At 45.4% G+C, this 17,740-nt stretch overlaps 1 protein-coding gene across 1 annotated transcript in view; it reads left to right on the top strand.

Annotated features, from left to right (window-relative positions):
- The first annotated feature begins 5,529 nt into the window (after positions 1 to 5,529).
- CLPTM1L (CLPTM1 like) overlaps positions 5,530 to 17,740 on the top strand; it is a 51,149-nt gene continuing 38,938 nt past the window's right edge. Inside the window, exons 1-3 of the mRNA XM_019540331.1 lie at positions 5,530 to 5,761; positions 8,584 to 8,684; positions 9,313 to 9,502. Coding sequence (XP_019395876.1) covers positions 5,600 to 5,761; positions 8,584 to 8,684; positions 9,313 to 9,502 — 453 coding nt within the window. The 5' untranslated portion in view covers positions 5,530 to 5,599. The remainder of the gene's footprint in view (positions 5,762 to 8,583; positions 8,685 to 9,312; positions 9,503 to 17,740) is intronic.

The following is a 17,740-nucleotide window of genomic DNA, read 5'->3' on the forward strand; positions in this document are numbered from 1 at the left end:
GCCGGAGTGCTGGCATGGCAGAAAAACTAAATAAGGGTAAGGGATACATGGCAGGATGCCCTGCCCCCCACCCAAAGCCCCTGCCCCCCAGCCCAGGTTCTGTGGTGATAGCTGTTTGTAGCCTGTCCCCTGCTTGCTTGCTGCAGCTGCCCAGAGCCTGGGATCGCTCTAAACTGCTGTGCTGTGCTGTGGAGCCCTATCACCTCTGTGCTGGGAGCAAGGGAGAGACCGAGGCTGCGCTGCCTCAGGCCCCTCCCTCACCGCCTGCTGTGATGCGTGGCTACATGTGCCAGTGTGGAGTTGATGCCAGAGCCTGGAGCCCAGCACAGCTGTTTGGGTGTGTTATTCATAGCTTCTCCATCATGAAGACTTATTCAGTCAATTAAAACAGCCAATCGGCTGTGGCTATAAAGAAATTTTATGAAACCACAGCAGGACAATCAGTCCAAGCTCCTATATCAGCGTATAAGCCAAAGCTACCTTTTAGATCTTATGGCACTGAAGTATGGGGTTATGCTGCTAGTAATGATTTAGACATACCTCAGAACAAGTTTCTTAAGGGCTCTTCCTCCTTCAATTCCTGCATCTTTGTTGAGACTAAAGATGGGAATGAATTCTATTTTAACTAATATTATATTAAAATAGCAGGATTTTGGTTTAAAATCCTGCCCTTTTTACCATCTAGTCTGCTTAAATTATGTTATATAGAAGATATTAATAATCCCCCTCCTCTCCAATCACCCTGATTAGCTTTTTCCTTCCTGTACTCTTGCACTTTCTGGGATGGGATACTACCTCAAAGATAATGAAAGATTTTTCTCCCTCATAGACAAAAAGTTTGGGTTTTCTAGAGGATACGAGATATTGCCACGCAGAATATTTTTGCTGTGGCTAGGGCTACTCATTGCCCCTTTACATACACTTTGGAAATTAGATTGGGGGGAGAAAGGTATTTACAGTTGGATCTCAATAATAAATGGTGATCCTCTTTGACTAGACTTGGGACCAAACAGATGCCCGCAGCTGTTCTGGCTGGTTGTAGATTTTCCATTCCAAGGGCTAAAAGATGTTGTCCAGTCTGTCTAGAAGTTTTGGAAGATACTATCCACTATGTTTTAGAATGTTCTTTATGTAATGACACAAGGAGAATCTATTTATTACCGTTCTTGTGGAAATTGATAGAAAATTATTCTGTGGATATTTCAAACGGAGAGAAATTAATCTGGCTTTTACAGCATACATCCAAATTTAGTAAACAGTCTTGCAGGTTTTGCTAATTGGCTAAGACGATTAGAGTTAAATATCCTTTATTACTAATACGAGTGAAAAATTTTAACATTAGATTTGATTTTATTCTCTTGTGGATTTATGTACAACAATATTATAGATTCATGTCTTTGATTTAATACTATATATTAAAGTTTTTATGTTGGTGGGCACTATTTTTAGTATAATATTTGTAGTTTGGTTACTTTGTTTGAACTTGTTTATATTATGGTCATATGCATGTTATGTTGTTTTTGGGAGCGTGGCATTTAGCCAGAATCCTTAATGAATTGAAACTGAATTGAACATGACTGCAACCAGTTGTGTCCACCTTCTAGTAGTTTAGACTATTAGGTTCCTAACAATGTGGGGAGGTGAAGAGGGGAAGATGGTGTCAGAAGCCTTGCTGAAGAGTCCTGTCCATTTCTCTTCTCCATTTCCTGCTCCAAATACAAAAAAAACCTCATCACCTTGTCATAAAAGGAAATCAGGTTGGCCAGGAGTGGCTTGCTTTTGACAAATCCATGTAGCTGGCTGTTCCCTATCACTTTTGTTTTTCCTCCAGGCATTTAGAAATTTGTTTCTTTGACATGCCTCATTGTCTTTCCAGGTTTCAAGGTCATACAGTCTATCATTTCCTAGATTTTCTCTTTTCCCTTTCTTAAACATGGGCACTATCTTTGCCCTTCTTCTAGATGCCCACGACCTTACTCAGTCTCCATGAGTTCTCAGAATTGCCAGTGGCTCTTCAGTAACCTCAGCAAATGCCTTGATTACTCTAGGATGAATCTTGTCTGGTTCTATGGACTTAAAAACATCCAGGTTGTCCAAGTAGTCCATAACCTGTTCTTTCATTATTTAGCTGTTTATTTCCTCTTTTCTGGCTGCCAGCTCTGCTCATCATGTAGTAGCTGACCTTATTTGTGCAGCCTGAAATACATTTTTTTTAAAAAAGCACTGAATGCTTCAGCCTTCTCTGCATGACCTTTTATCAAACTGCCCATTGCATTCAGGAAGGAGCCTACACTTTCCTTGGTCATCATCTTCTGACATGAGGAGTAGAGCTCAGAGAGCAGAGAAATCTAAGAGCATTAAACAAACATACTCAGAGTGCCTCAAAAGGACAGAAAGTGTTGCTTAGAACCACACAGGAGCTGTCATGTTCTAATTATTACATATGTATGAGCTTGTAGAGTGAGTGAATTAAACTGATCCAACTTTGACCTTGGATGAAGAAGAGTAAAGGTGGAGCAGTCTTGCTCTACTGTACTTTTACTGCTAAAGGCTCCTGCATGGCAGTTAGGACTATCCTGGTTTCCACATGATTTGAAATTTTCAGATTTATTGGATGTACTCCTAAAAGTAACGCTCTAGTTTAACTGGAATGCATAGATATGATGCAACAATTACCGAGCAAGATTTCCTTAGCCTTTTGTTATGGCAGGGGTGCAAACTATAAATTGGTGGTTCTGAATCTTTCTAGATTTAAGGCATACCTTGGAAATTGCCAGCTTTTAGCTTTTGCTCTGTTTTTTGTCATTTTTATTTTTGTTGATTGTGGAAAAATTATAATAGAGTGAATATTAGGTTACAAAGAAGTCAGAAAGACCACACCAGGTCAAAATGTTCTCGATGCTAAGGATTCCTATTTGAACCTTTTGTGTTCATCTTGCGAGTAGCGTGTAGGTGTTTGCACACCTAACAGTGCTAATAATGTGTGGTACCCTTAAAAAGATTCCACAGCACCCTACTGACAATCATTCAACACCCTACTGACAATGATTTTTTTGGGTGATCGTACTGGTTCATCTGTAAAAGGGAGAAAAAAAAAATTTGGTATGAGTAAACAACTTGTAATCTAATAGCATATTAAGTTTTTAAACCAAATTATACTAAAAAGCAGTTAATTACACTATCCTGAAACATGATAATAGCACATCTTTACATTTAAAAAAAAAAAAAAAGAAAGGATATGTTAAGGTATATAATTAGATCCTCATTATTATAGAATTCTCATCTACTTGCCCTTAGTGTGTGGATCTAGAAAATAAAAAGGTGTGTTGTCTGCTGCAAGTGAGGTTATATGGCTGAAAAGGAAAGTGAGGGGAGTGAGAGAGAATCCCTTATTGTACTTGACATTACGATAAATTACTGTACAAGAGTCCAGACAGAAAAGAAAGAGGACAACAACACTAGGCTTGAGAAGATGAAGTCTCCTAGTAACCTTTGTTGGATATCAGCACCCCTCCTCCTTTCAGTGGTACCCTCTGCTGTGAGCAGGTAGGTGGATGCACAGAGTAAGCCACACCTTGCAGCCTACCTTGTCCCCTCCACTCCAACCCACTCCACTCCTGGCACAGGCAGAAGAGGTGGTGGGGATGGTCACTGGCATGCAAGACCCTGCACAAACAGCCTCAGTGGAGGGGGAGGGCTGCCCTTGGTCTTGCCCTTGCCCCCAGAGGTACAGATTAGAGAGGGGGAAGGCATACATGGTGAAAGAGCAGGGCACAGCAGGGTGGGGTCCTGCCCTTGCCACCCTTAAGTGACACCTGCTGGGTCAGTGGGTTTTTTGGGGGTTTTTTTTAGCCTTAAGACTCCCTCCATATCTTTTCTGTATTTACAGCTATCTTGGTGATTTTTGACTGGGGTATTGTGAAATTCAGACAAGTTATGGAGGGGAAACCTTGAAGTGAAAGAGGTTAAGATCCATCAGTACAAAGATGAATTATTTACTTAAAGAAAGATGTATTTGGTGCTTCTGTGTTTAACACAACTTCTTCATCATTGGTGTGATTTCTTTTGGCTGGGAAATGGCATGTCATGTTTTGAAATATATATGTCTTTTTAGACTTAACAAAAAAGTGTGCTATCAATTTTAATCCAGAAAAAAGTATCAGGAGTTTAGGAAATATGGGTGTAGGGACTGGTGGTATAAAGAAGACTTTATGATGCTGGACTATTGGGATGCATTTACTGACAGACTTTACCTGAAGGGTGGACTCCATCTGAATACCTGAAGAAATAATCTTTTCTTACCTTTTTTTAACTGAGGTAGGCACAGCTGGCATAACATCTTTGAATAATGAGGACTGAGTGTCTTCAGTAACTGAAAAGACTGGCTTCAATGCTCAGAAAACAGAGAAACAGGGAAAGACTGTGGCAATGAATAAAGAAATACCTGTGGGCAGAGAGCTGGACAGCACAGAGAAAGTATGTGATGACAGTGATGAGAACAGTAGCAGGCAGGTAAGTGACAAAGTGAATGCAAGGACTACACACAAATCTGGTTACAATCAGGCCAAAATGAGTGAAAATCATCTGTGAAAAGGAAAATGAAAGTAAGGGAGAGACAAAGCAATGGAGACATGAAGTTTGGGATTCCTTCCCAGCTTTGAGGGATAAATGAAGCATGATCTTAAGAGCTCAGCAATGAATTGTGTGCGTGTGTGTGGGGTGGTTTGGTTTTTTTTTTTTTTGGGGGGAGGGATTTTGCTCAGCTTTTAAATTAGAAAAGTCCAGATAAAAACAGCTGCATCCTAGGTTCATAGCTAAGTAGGTCTGGAAGGGACCTTATAAAGCCCTGGAGTCAAGCCCTGCCATACCTGACTAAACCAGCCCAGCCAAGTGTCTGTCTAACCTGCTCTTGAGTGTTTCCAGGGATGGGCATTTTACTATGCGGCCTGTTCCAGTTGCTTTGAAGCCCAAAGGAGCGGCCCTCTTAGAATTCTGACACGCGTATGAGCTGGTATAGGGGGAGAGACTTAAACTGACCCAACTTTAACCCTTCTTCATCCAGGGTCCAAGCTGGAGCAGTCTCGCTATACTTGCATTACTAAAGCCTCCTGCGCAGTAGCTCTGGCAGTCCTGGTTCCCACGTGATGTGAAGCGTTCAGCTTTAGTGGATGCATTTCTAAGGGCACTGCTCTAGCTTACCCTGCAACGTACAGGCAGGACACCTGGCCGTCTCATAGACTGGTCCTCCTCACCTGCAACCTAAGTGATCCCTTCTGCGGCTCTAGGCCACTACTGCTACTGTTCCTGCTCCCTGGGGCGTGGGGCGCTGAGAAGCGCTCCGGCCCGCGGAATCTAACCTACAGCACCGGGCTCTGCCGGCGCCACCAGCCGACTGGCAGCGCGCGATGACGCGCGGGACACGTGACCAGCACGCACTGACGCGGCGGCCGGGGACAGGGTCGGGCTCACCGGCTTCCGTCGCCGCCCGGAAGTGAGGCGCAACGGGCGGGGCTGAGGATGCCGGGGCGCGGCGGCGGCCCGGGGCGGCCCGGCTGAGCCGGGGGCGGGACGGGGACTGGGACGGGGCACCGGCAGGGCCATGCTGAGCCGGAGCAAGTTCACCAGCCTGGTGGTGGGGGTGTTCGCGGTGTACGTGGCGCACACGTGCTGGGTCATGTATGGCATCGTCTACACCCGGCCCTGCCCCGCCGGCGCCGCCGCCTGCATCTGGCCCTACCTGGCGCGGCGGCCCAAGCTGCAGGTGAGCGCCGGCCCCGTTGCCAGGGCGACCGCGGAATGGGGGACCGGTCCCCATGGAACCGCCGTTGCCGTGGCAGCCCCGGAATGGGGCAGGATAGCGCCTCCAGCGCAGGCCTCCGTGGCGAGGCTGAGGGTAGGATCCTCAGTGGCAAGGGTGCCCTGTGCTCTCCATGCATAGCCTGACTTGGAGAGCCAAAGGGGCCCAACAAAAATCCTGCTGTTATTGCAGCGCCTGGGCTTATTTCCTGTGTTACATTCACCCTGAAGGGGCGGGTACGCTCTACTGCCGTGCTTCTCAGCCTTTTTTGTACCAGGACTCCTAAACATCAATGGCCAGTCCCAATCCAGTAACTAGGTTAAGGAGAAAGCAGGCCCTTGACCCCCTTGCTCCCAACCTGCTGCCCCCAGCCCCCCCAGTGTATGTGTGGGGCATGGGGGGGCTGCAAGCAGCCTTGTTGCAGTCTGTCAAGGGAAAACCTGCCATTTCCCACATTTTTCTCCTTTAGAGGAAAATCAACTTTTAAAGCTTCTTTGTGACCCTTTCATATATTCTTGCCACCTGCTTTTAGGTTGTGACCCCTAGGTTGAGAAACACTGCTCTAGAGGGGAAAAAAAACCCACTTTGAGATGTGTTCAAGGCCTATCATAATGCATACGGTGGGGGCTGAATATAGGATGCATGGGACGTGTCAGGTCTGGCATTTCCTAAACTTACCATGCTTAAGTACATAATGCTGATGCTTAGCAGTTCCTATGGCCACTGCCATATGTTGCACAATTAACTGATTAGTCACGCAATAAATTTAGACTGGCCGCACGTGCCAAGGAATTATCACACGAGAAAAATGATTATCCATCTATAAAAAGAGCCAACCAGCTATAAAGTTAGTGCTTGACAGTGTGTGCCAACTCTGTAGCTAGTTTCTATCCAGCTGTAATTTGAACATGTAGCTGGGCCCTCAGTTTTAAAAAGGCAGACTGAAAAGACATGCGCCATTGAGTGGAATATTTGACGCATGGCATGGCTCCATTTGAATGTGGGATCTCTTGTATCTACAGAGTAGACTTGTCCTTTTGGACTTGCTTTTTTTTTGGTCCTGGGCATGACCGTAAACTGCATCAGACTGGGGGGGCCTGGTGGCAACATGATGGGGCTATTGGTGGCAGGGTAGCTCTTATCAAATACTAAAATGCCACAATGTCACAACCTCCAGAGTAAGATGAGTATAGGGCACCTCAAAACCCTAGCTTCCATTGCCTTGTGGGTACTCCTTGGTTGGAGAAAGACTAAGGGGCATCACCATGACAGAAACATACCTTGCTGAGGTGTCAGACATTCAGCAGCAGTACTTATCTGTTGCTCTCTGGCAGAAGCTACAGCCATTGAAGCACTGAACACCTGGACTTGGTCTGACATTTGGATTCTGTCTCAGTGGTCTAAAGGGTGGATGGTAGATCTTAGGCAGCCTCCAGCCTTCCATAGTCTTGCCTAGATTTACATGCTAAAGGTCTTGGTGTAACTGTTGCAGGACTCCATACAAGCAGATTCATCAGGTACCTGACTAGACCTTTTACATGTACACCATGATCCAAAGGATCAACGATTGCCTACTCTTAGACCTTTTTTAGATTCAAGGCACCCCTCCATAACTCTTCTGAATATGATGGCACCGGGGTTGGGAGTCACCATTCTTAAATCTCCGTTTGCCTACTTTATCTCTAAGCTGTCACCAGGTGAACCTGCCACATGCATCTGTTTCCAGGAGGGGTGTACAGAGCCAGACTGGGAAGCAGCTGCAGTAGGAACGGGCACTCCTTGTGCCTTTGGTGCTGAAAAGCTTGTCTAGCATTCCCCTCTTTCATTTTGGGGTAGGCTTCTTTGTTCTCCCAGAGGATTTGGCCTTAGAGTTGAGCCATGGGCATTGGCTTGTATTAGTAATTTCTTGATATCAGGTTTCCTACTTGGGATTCAAATAGAGATGTACTGATACCTTGGTCCATATCGTATCAGCACCAAGAAAAGGAAAATTGACATTATCAGCAATCGGCTTTTTTGGGCTGATGTGGTCGATAATACCACCAATAAATAGTGTATGCACAAGCGCAGCTACAACATGCACACAGCCAGTCCGGCAGCTTAGAGAGCAGCGTCTCGCTGCTAAATCTGTTGGGGGTTGGGGGGAGGGGAAACCGGGGGCAGGTTGAGGCCCCCATGGTGAGGGAGGAGGGGAGCTGAAGCAGGGGTAGGTGCTACCCAGCTGGGGCAGAGTGGAGCGAGGCAACCAGTGGGATGGAGCCACTCCCCCCTCCTCTCCCCCAACAGACTTACATAGATTTCATAGACATTAGGGCTGGAAGGGACCTCGGGAGATCATCGAGACTTACCAGCTGGACACTCTTCTCTAAGCTGCTGGGCTGCGTATGGGCAATTGGATCAGTATTGGCCAGTATAGTACATTAATAATTGGCCATTGGTATTGGCCTAAAAAATCTTCATTGGTGCACACCTAGATTCAACTGTGTGCATTTGTAATGTTATACCCAGCTTTTTGAAAAAGGCCTGTTTATTTCACTATTAGACCCTTGTATCTGTACATATTGGTATCCTGTGTATAATGATCTGTGGGGGGTACAAAAATAGTATGTTTTGTATTTTCTAAGTAATTTTTCTTGGTTGTCTCCTCTGCTCTTTGTAACCTGCTGCCATAGTCTTGCAGCTTGATGAGGGGAAAGTTAGTGAAACTGCTAAAGATGTGCAAGGTGACTTTGCTGGCATAAAAGAACTTTTTTTAATCTATGTGCTGATTTTATCCTTTTTTTCAGTTGAGTGTGTATACTACTACACGGTCAAACATTGGTGCTGAGAGTAATATAGATCTAGTTTTGAATGTGGAGGATTTTGATCTTGAATCCAAATTTGAAAGGTAAAATTCAGTGTTATCCTTCTTTATGTGGCTTCTATATAGTTGCAAGTTTTGCAGTGCTGACAGTGATATAATTATTTGTTCCTGAAGTATGTAGTTACTTCTGAATACTAACAAAGCAATATCTACAGAGAAAGTGTGTACAGTTTTAGTCCAGTTACAATGCAGAAGCATACACTGTTGGTTTAACATTTTAGGAATTTTAGATGCATGCATTTCACAAAACTAAGCAAGCATTCTACTTTAGAGCCTCTGCTGTTTCGCTGGGTTTTAGCTAGGAAGAAAACTACCTTTTCCTTTTCAGGCTAGTCTCTCAGGTACTCACTTTTTCCCTTATACTAACAGAAGGGCCTTTGTTGCTGCTCATGTTACACTTCATCTCAAGCAAACCAGTATTAGAAGGTAGCATTGCTTTATTGTGATATATTCTTCTTCTCAGGCTAGTTAGTGTTCATTGCTGGACTAGTCTCTAGTAACTTAATATAAATATAAAAGAGATGATACTTTTCGTGCCCTTTCTGAATATGCTTTTTAAAGCTCGATTGTATCGTTTTAAAAAGTAAATAGTATTCTTTATTTCAGCAGATATTACTATGCTGTTTTATTATGTATTTATTTTGTATTTTAGAACAGTCAATGTCTCTGTACCAAAGAAAACTCGAAATAACGGCACATTGTATGCATACATATTTCTTCACCATGCTGGCATTCTGCCTTGGCACGATGGCAAACAAGTGCATATAGTAAGCCCTCTAACCACATATATGGTTCCTAAACCAGAAGAAATTAACCTTCTCACTGGAGAATCTGCAACCGAGGTAGGTGTTTTTTTTCATGTTATTAAAAAAAAAATAGCAGGTGGCTTTTAATAATTGTAAGTGCCAAAGGGAGACTAATATGTAAAAGAGCACATGGCTGGTTTGTCAGAGGAGTGGGTCGGAGGAGTGCTGGTCAGAGCACTACAAGCAAGTTTCCAGTCAGTAGGAACTGGATGGGTCTAGTTCAGGCTTGTCCAACACATGGCCCGCGGGCCACTATGCAGCCAGCCAAGCCATTTTCTGTGGCCCGTGGTGCTGCGACAGGAAACGAAAGTAAATGCTGTTTACTTTTGTTCCCACCCCTTGTCCTTCCCCCAGCCCCTCAGCAGCTTCCTAATGGCTGCTGAAGGGCTGGGGAAGGGACAAGGTTCCCACGTGTACCGCGTCAGCTTAATGTTGCCAATGCGGTGCGTATGGGAAGAGGAGTAGCCGGCAGTGAAAGCACGGGTCGTCGGTGCGGCGTGGGGCGGTCCCGGGAGAGCTTGCATTGCCAAGCACCGTGAACGGCAAGCGGAGCCCGGCTGGGCACATGCGGGGCGAGGGGAGTGGGGACGAAACCCCCCCAGACCTCCCCGGTCAGCTTCCCCCGCGTTAAATCGCTGCTTGCATCTGGCTCTGCCCCTTGGGGCTGTGGCTGGGGAGGAGGAGGGATCATTCTGGGTCCCCCGTGCCTGCCCCACTCCATGCTCACTTGCGTGATTCATCTTCCTGGCGGTGGGTAGAGAAGTTGCAGCTGGGGGCTGCCTGGGCGCTGCCCCGTGCCTGGCTCGCAGCCTGGGCTCGCTGTGCCGCCTCCACTTCCTCTGCTGCCTCCTCCCTCCCCGCAGAGGAAGCCCCTTTTTCCTTTTTTGTTGGCTCTGGGCTGGGAGCTGTCAGGTGGGCTTGCAAGACGTGGCGGGGCCTGGGGTGGGAGGCTTGGGTGGCCTGGGTCCCTGCCCCATGACTGCTCCACCTGTAGAGCCTGGCATGTGCGTGCTGTAGCATCACGGCCTTCGCTCAGCTCCTCCTGTGCATCCATTAGAAGCTTTGTGCGTCCATCCTGTACATCCATAGGAAGCTTTGTTCTCATAACTCGAAAGGACCCCATTAAAGGTAGAAGCGATGGGAAGGTCTGTGGCACCCTTGTAAGATTCTGCCTCATCCAGTCTGACGTCCAGTGTAACGCAGGCCATAGAATTTCACCTGCTGAATTTCACCATTTCCTGTGAGGTCTTTGAATATGGCTCGCCTGCCTACTGGGTGATAAAAAGTTCGTGATCCAGCCCCACATTCAAAAAGGTTGGACACCCCCAGTCTAGTTGATTGCAACCAAACAACTAATGCCTTAGGAGAATGTTTATCAACAGGATTTAGCCCTGGTGGGAGAGATCCTGAGTGGTAGTCTGATGTGGTGAATTATGGAAAGCTTTGTGACTAGAGCAAGGCAAACATCACTCCCTTGCACATGCTTCCTTCCAAGAGTGGATATTTTCTGTCTTTTTTATTTCCCAAAACACAAATGTATTTATGCTTGTTTATTCCATGGTTTTTACTTAGTGAATATGAAGAGTGGATGGTGAAAATCTGGTTTTGAATAAAGGTTTGTTGAATAGAAAGGTTTGTGAAATACTACCTTAGGACATGAGTTCTTCATCTGTGGTGCAGACAGATTTTAGGGGCCTTAACCATGTCACGTTCTTTAAAACTAGAAGAGAGATTTGGGTTCTTTAGCTGCTTTACAGGCTGTTCCCTACATCTGAAAGGCAAGCCAGCCTCATTTTTGAGCCAGACTAAAGCTAGCTGTTTAGCATCATCCAATGTATGCATTGCAGGATTAACATTAAGAATTTTAAGAAACGTTCTTGCTGCACATGTGATTTTGAAGACATGCAACCTGTAGGCCATAATCATGTAATTCAGCACTAGTTGTTTAGGCTAGAAGGACAAATAAATTTAACTTGCTGGCCAGTCCAGCAGTATGCCACTTATTTTCGGCCTGATTTAAAATTCACAGTGTTTTTGTTGTATGTAAAAGATTTCAGAAGAGATGTTTGCAAGTTGGAAAAAGGCCTTTTAATCTAGATCAAATGAACTGAGACACTTCATTGATTATGTTTTCAAGGTTTCTTGCCAAAATATAGCAGAAACGTAGGTTTTACTGTGTATGTGTTGAACAAGTTATCTATCAGATTTCTGGTATATTGGAAATAACTGTACTGTTTATTATAGAGCAGTGATATCGCAGAGGGAATATAACAGCTTCCAAAGACAATGGGCAGACCTGAAGTCACATCTGGTTAACTTGAACATAGATGATGCATCAATGAGTGTGGGCTGTTCTGATTGTGTTCAGGCCTAGATTAGGGAAGATGCATCCTTTTGTTGTTAGCATAGCCTGATACAACCTTGACTTTTCTGCTAGGTCTCAAATGTTACTGTAAATACTGAAATTAGCTGCAGCTTCAAGCTCTTACTGATACCTTGAGCAAATGATTTGGTGGTATCCACTTGCGTATAGTACCCTGGTAAGGCCGTTTCAAAATGATTATTTGGCTTTATTTGGAACATAGCAGAAGCTGAGCAGGTGATTTGTGCAGCCTGAATTAGAGGTGTTCTTAAGGAGAGAGAGATTTCTAAATGTACTTTGCTTCATGTTAGACTTAAAATAAATGCCCTCTGGTGACTAAAGTAGTCCTTTTTAGGGAGAGCCTTGCAAAAGCTAAGATGTATGGTGCTGAAACTTACTGAAAGGAGGGTAGATTTGCATTTTATAAACCAGTGGTTTTACACTCGATATTCATCTGGCCCATAGGATGAGAAGTGTGGTTCAGCATCCATGGTCCATGGGCTGAACCATGGACCTCTTCCCCTTCTGCTGCTGCCCCCCCATGGCTGATCTAGCACAGGTGGCACGCAGCCAGGCCAGGCCAAGATGCCAGCCCTGGGGCTGGTCCCAGGCTGCACTGCGGTGGGCAGTGCAGCCTGGAACCTGACCCCAGCAGGCTGTCTCTCTGGCTGCCAGTCCTGGGCTGTGCTGCTTACATTGTTCACTGGGGTCGCATCCTAGGCATACTATCCACACCATGCACTGAGATGGAGGTGATGCAGCCCAGGACTGGCAGCAAGCAGCTTGGGTGGTGCAGCCCAAGCAAGCACTATGGGCAGCGTACTTCCTGGGTACTGCACAGGGGAACTGGTCTGTTGCATCAAAAGGGGCAGTACCCTGCGCTGGATTATAGGGCTTTGTGGGCTGGATCCATCCCACAGGCTGTATATTTGACACCCTCATTATAGACTAACCAAAGTGGATATATACAGGTCCTCCTCACTTAACATCATCCCGGTTAACGTTGTTTCATTATTATGTCGCTGATCTATTAAAGAACATTTTCATTTAAAGTTGTGCAATGTTTGGTTATAACGTTGTTTGGCCGCTGCCTGCTAGTAGGTAACTACTGACATCTAATTGGATTCACTTAACATTGTTTCACTTATTTGCATTTTTCACGAACATATCTATGACATTAACCATGGAGTAGCTGTATATAGCACAAATTTTTGTGAGCTCATGCTCACTTTATAGTCTGCTTTCTGCATATTCTTTCACAGCAGCTGATTAAGAGAGAAATTAGAATACAAAAGATGAGGAAGATGGGGCAGAGGGGGCAGTACAGGGAGGGACAAGCAAACAAGCAGTAAGCTTATGAGAACAAAGGAGCCACCAAAGCTAACCAAGGTAATGGGATATGAATCTATAGTCCCTGTTTAAACCGGGCCTAACACAATCCAGTCTGTGGATGATTTCTTGCTCTGCAATTTCCTGTTCAAATCAGGTTTTAAAAAATGTATCTGAGAACAACTGCCCTCAGCGATGAAGAGTCTGCAGAGGTTAAAGTGTTCTGCTACAGGCCTGCATGTCTTTCTGCAGTTGATGTCAGATGTTCATTCATTCGTAATGTAGGGATTACCCAAACTGCCAAATGTAGACAGTAGAGGAGAGGTGATGGCATATATGACACTGGTGGAGTTGCAGGAGAAAATTTCAGATGTTTTAAGCCATGTTATTTAGTTCAATGATGATGTACTCAGTAGGGCTGTGCAAAGCTTCAGTACCTGATTTGATTAGGCAGAGATTCAGCCCGATTCGGTGGCCAAATCAAATCAGAGGACCCTTTAATCTCTCTGAGTTGAATTAGAACCCTCCAAATCAATTTGGAGAGATTTGGCAATTTGGACATAGACACAGCTCTAAATGTTTGTTCTACATACCTCTAGGTAGCAGGCGGTTTGCAAGTGTTGTGATGATGGGGCGCGTGGAGTGTCCCACAGAAGCGTGGAGGGCTTGTGCTCAGCAGCAGACCTGGAAGTGGACCAGAAGCACTTCTGGTCCACTTTCGGGTCCGCTGCAGATCATGCAGGGCCCTCTCTGCACTCCCCCCGCTCAATGACTGGTGCCTTCTGGGTCTGGGGGGGTTATCCAGGATCCCCTTGTGGCCAGTCACTGAGCTGGGGAGGTGCAAGGGGGGTTCCCTCATGCATTTCCCAGTGGACTTGGAAGTGGACGAGAAATAATTCTGGTCCAGTTCCAGGTTTACTGCCGAGCCCGGGGAGGGACACACACACTCCTGTGGGGTGCTCCATGTGCCCCAGCATCATGACATTCACAAGATGTGCTGGTATCTTGAGGTATGTAGAAAAAACTTTTAAAGCTGTGTCTATGTCCAAATCACTGATCCTCCAAATCAGCATCAAATCTTCAGATTTGGATTCAGATGAATTGAATCGGGGACCATGATCTGAATCAGTGAATTGAATCACTGTCCTGGATTTGGCCTGAATCCAAATCCTAATTAAATAGGGCCTGCTTCGCACACCTCTGGTACTCAGCATTGATGTTGGGGCACAGAAGGCATTTGGGTTAATTGCAAGGCCTGGTGCTTTAGTGAGACTGGGAGTTAAGTAGCCTGTATTGCTTAAGAAATACCACTTGAGGTTGGGGAGCTGTCTGTTAGCCAGAACTGGTTTGTCCCCCATGACTACTTTGAGATGGTTATCCTTTTCCAGGGTTGTTAGAGACCATAAATGACGTGGCATAGGTGTTCAAACTGGGGGCTGTAGGTGACAACCAGAGGGACTCTGTTCTCCTTGTCCAGGAGTCAGTGTTGGAGCAGGTTAGAGTCTGGCTTTGCTGATTTGAGTGGCTCCAGTTTTGGGGTTGTGTTGTAATTGTTGAAACCTGTGCTCCAGATCCTTAAGGTTTGCGTCCCATTTGGTAGGATCAGAACAGGTTTGATTGTAATGTAGAGTTTGGCTGTAGACAATTAATTTAGTGATGTGCTTAGAATGAAAGTAGTGGTGTGAAAGTAGTTGTGGCAGATGGTAAGTTTCTAATACAGTGTGGTGGCAATGTAGCCATTGCAAACCTTCAATTTAACTCATACCGTGTGAAAATGTTCCTGGTCCTTGCACTTATAATCTTATGTCTGGCAGTGGTACATTTGTAGAGAGAAATCCTTTTCAATCTACACTGCTGTAAAAAGTCAGATCTGTTACTTGAAGTCCTTGTTAAAAGGCAGACACATAAGTGTACAGCAATCAGTATTTATTAGGGGTCGCAATAACTTAGTGGTGACTTAGAAAGGAGAATCTTTTATGGCAATGTATAAACTAGGTCATTTTGCACAGCTGTGTGAGGCAGAAAAGGCAAGTACCCTACATCAGGAGTTGACAGCATATGACCAGGGGGCCAGATCTGGCCTGTGAAACTACTGGATCTGGTCCACAGAGCTTGAAGGCTGTGCCTGGGCTCAAGCTAAGCAGTGAGGAATTGTACCGGGGCTGAGCAACTTGCAGTTGCACCTTTGCTGCTGCTGCTGCTTCTTCTCCCCATCTAACCCAGGGATTGTCAGCTGGAGTACTTTAAAGGTCCCAGGGGTATGTGGGGACAGAGCGCTGCCATCCCACACTGTTGCCTCATAGGAGCTGGGCTGCACAGACGCTGCGCGACCGCCGCTCCGCCACCCTGCCAACCCCGTGTCCATGTCTAGCTGCTCAATCCCTCCCTGCTTCCATGTCCAGCTGTGTGCCACTCCCCCAGTGTGGGAGTACACTTACCAAAAAAGGGGCTGCCAGGGATATACTTATTAAAAAAGGTTGAAAACCTCTAGCCTCCCCAGGCTGTGGCGCAGACTAAGCTTTCAGCCAGTGAGCAGCTACACTGGGGCTGAGCAGCTGCAAGCTGCGTCCATGCTGCTGCCAGTTCTGCCCCCTTCCCTGCTGAAACACGGGGTGGGGGGATGCAGCTTCTCCAGCTGGTTCACCCCAGCTCACCTTCCCACTGGAAAAGTCTTCTTTCCTGTGGCACTGTCATGATAACATGGTTTTTATACAGTGAATTTTGATCTAAATGATGTCACATCTACAAAGCATGATTCTGAACTTAATTCTTCTATTAGTAAGGGGCCAAAGCATGGTTTCTTACCAGCTCCATTAAACTATTCATGATCTTGTGAAGGGGAACCAAGAGTAAAATGGACGCTTTGGTCATAGTGAGTATTCAGCAGCAAAACTAGGCAGCAATAATGGATAAAATGCCATCCTGTATAATCAGATCCTGGTTTCCACTGTTAATGGATATTATACATTAATAATACTTCAGTATTAGGCATAAAGATTTTTGGATTTCTTTTGGAAATTCTACCCTATTTTTTTCTTGGAATTTGAAATAAATTGAAATGATGGTTCCATTAGCACTTAATGTTAGATGAAGTTCAACACTAAAAATATTAGAATATGGCACAGTGGACCGAGGCAAAAGAAATGAAAATGCAGAGGAATAAAAGGAAATAAAACAATCTCAAGCTCTCTTTAGTTTAAGAGGATGAGTTCACAGCCCAAACACTGGTATGAGGGCTTCTTCTTGAGCAACTTTGTTCAGAAATCCTAGCTGACTGTAGTCAGCTGCCTACTAGAAGCTAAGATATTGTTACAAATAACATGTGGAAATGGTGTTAAGAAAGATTCAAGTCTATAAACCTGATGCAGTTTGTCTTGCTTCAGTCTTCCAAATCCTGATACAGATCAAGCTGTTATCAGCATCTGGGCTAGGGACAGACATTACACGTAAACTGGTTTAAATGATTAGAAACTGGTTGAAACATTTAAACAGAGCATAAGTTCAGTGCACATAAATCAGTTTTAAAATGGCTGAAACTGGTTTAAGATAAACTGGTTGAATGTAGTATCAGACTTAACTGATATGGGTCAAACCAGTTTATAAAATGTCTGTCCCAGACCCCTCTGGTTAAACTACAGTCCTTCAACATCCCAGATGCTTTGCAGCCCTGAGCTGGGCTCTCTGCTCCAGAAAGCAGGGCTGGCCCCATCCCTTTCCTCCCAAGCCAGAGCTCCTGGGGCAGACTGCAGGCATAGCAGGGTCTGCCTGGCTTCCCTCACTGCTCAAACAGGGATTCCCCCCTCCCTCCCTCCCATCTCCCACAGCACAGACCCTAGGCATGTGGTATGCTAGCTAATGCTTAGGGGTGTGTGTGTGTGTGGTGTGTGTGTGTGTCCAGTTTCACTGGGACAGGCAGACAGAACAGTGTCCATTTGGGGCTTCTTGGAGCTAATCAACAGGTCAGCTGGTAATGTTGCTCTGTTCCTTCTTTGGAAAAAGCTGTTTAAGAAGAGCTTGAACTAATGAGAGAGGCTTTTGTTTTGTGGATTGGCTGATAAACACTGTGTTATCAGATCCCTGCTGGTTTGCAGCCCTGTCAGGTTTGTAGACAGAGAGATCAACAGATGGATGCACTGCACACACCACCTTTGCCTCAGAGATCTGGCCCCGGGGCTGGGGGCTGGCAACAGTCCTGCCCCTTGAGCAGGGAAAAGCCTGGGACAGTGCAGGCCAGGTTAGGGTTTACACTCCTCCCTAGTCAGAGTGTAATGTTGGGGCCTGGCCACCCTCCCACCTCAGCTCAGCAATGTGAAACGGAAGGGAGGGCTGCTCTAGCACCTCCCAGCTTCTAACCTGAGCTACTTCAGGCATGTGCCTGTACTTCAGTCCAGAGGAAATGTCCCATGTGGTTGCAAAGTGGTTCAACCTAGGCAGGTTAGATTAACCTGCAAAAATCGAATCAATTCAGGCTTATGCTTTTTAAAAATCTGTTCCTGTTGTTTGAAAAAGTATTTGAGAGTAACCAAATAGCGGATTCAAACATATAAATATTTCAAACATAAATAAACAGTTAAATCTTCCCT

This window comes from Crocodylus porosus, unplaced genomic scaffold (genome assembly GCF_001723895.1).
Source record: "Crocodylus porosus isolate Cpor-Errol unplaced genomic scaffold, CroPor_comp1, whole genome shotgun sequence".
Taxonomy (NCBI): domain Eukaryota; kingdom Metazoa; phylum Chordata; order Crocodylia; family Crocodylidae; genus Crocodylus; species Crocodylus porosus.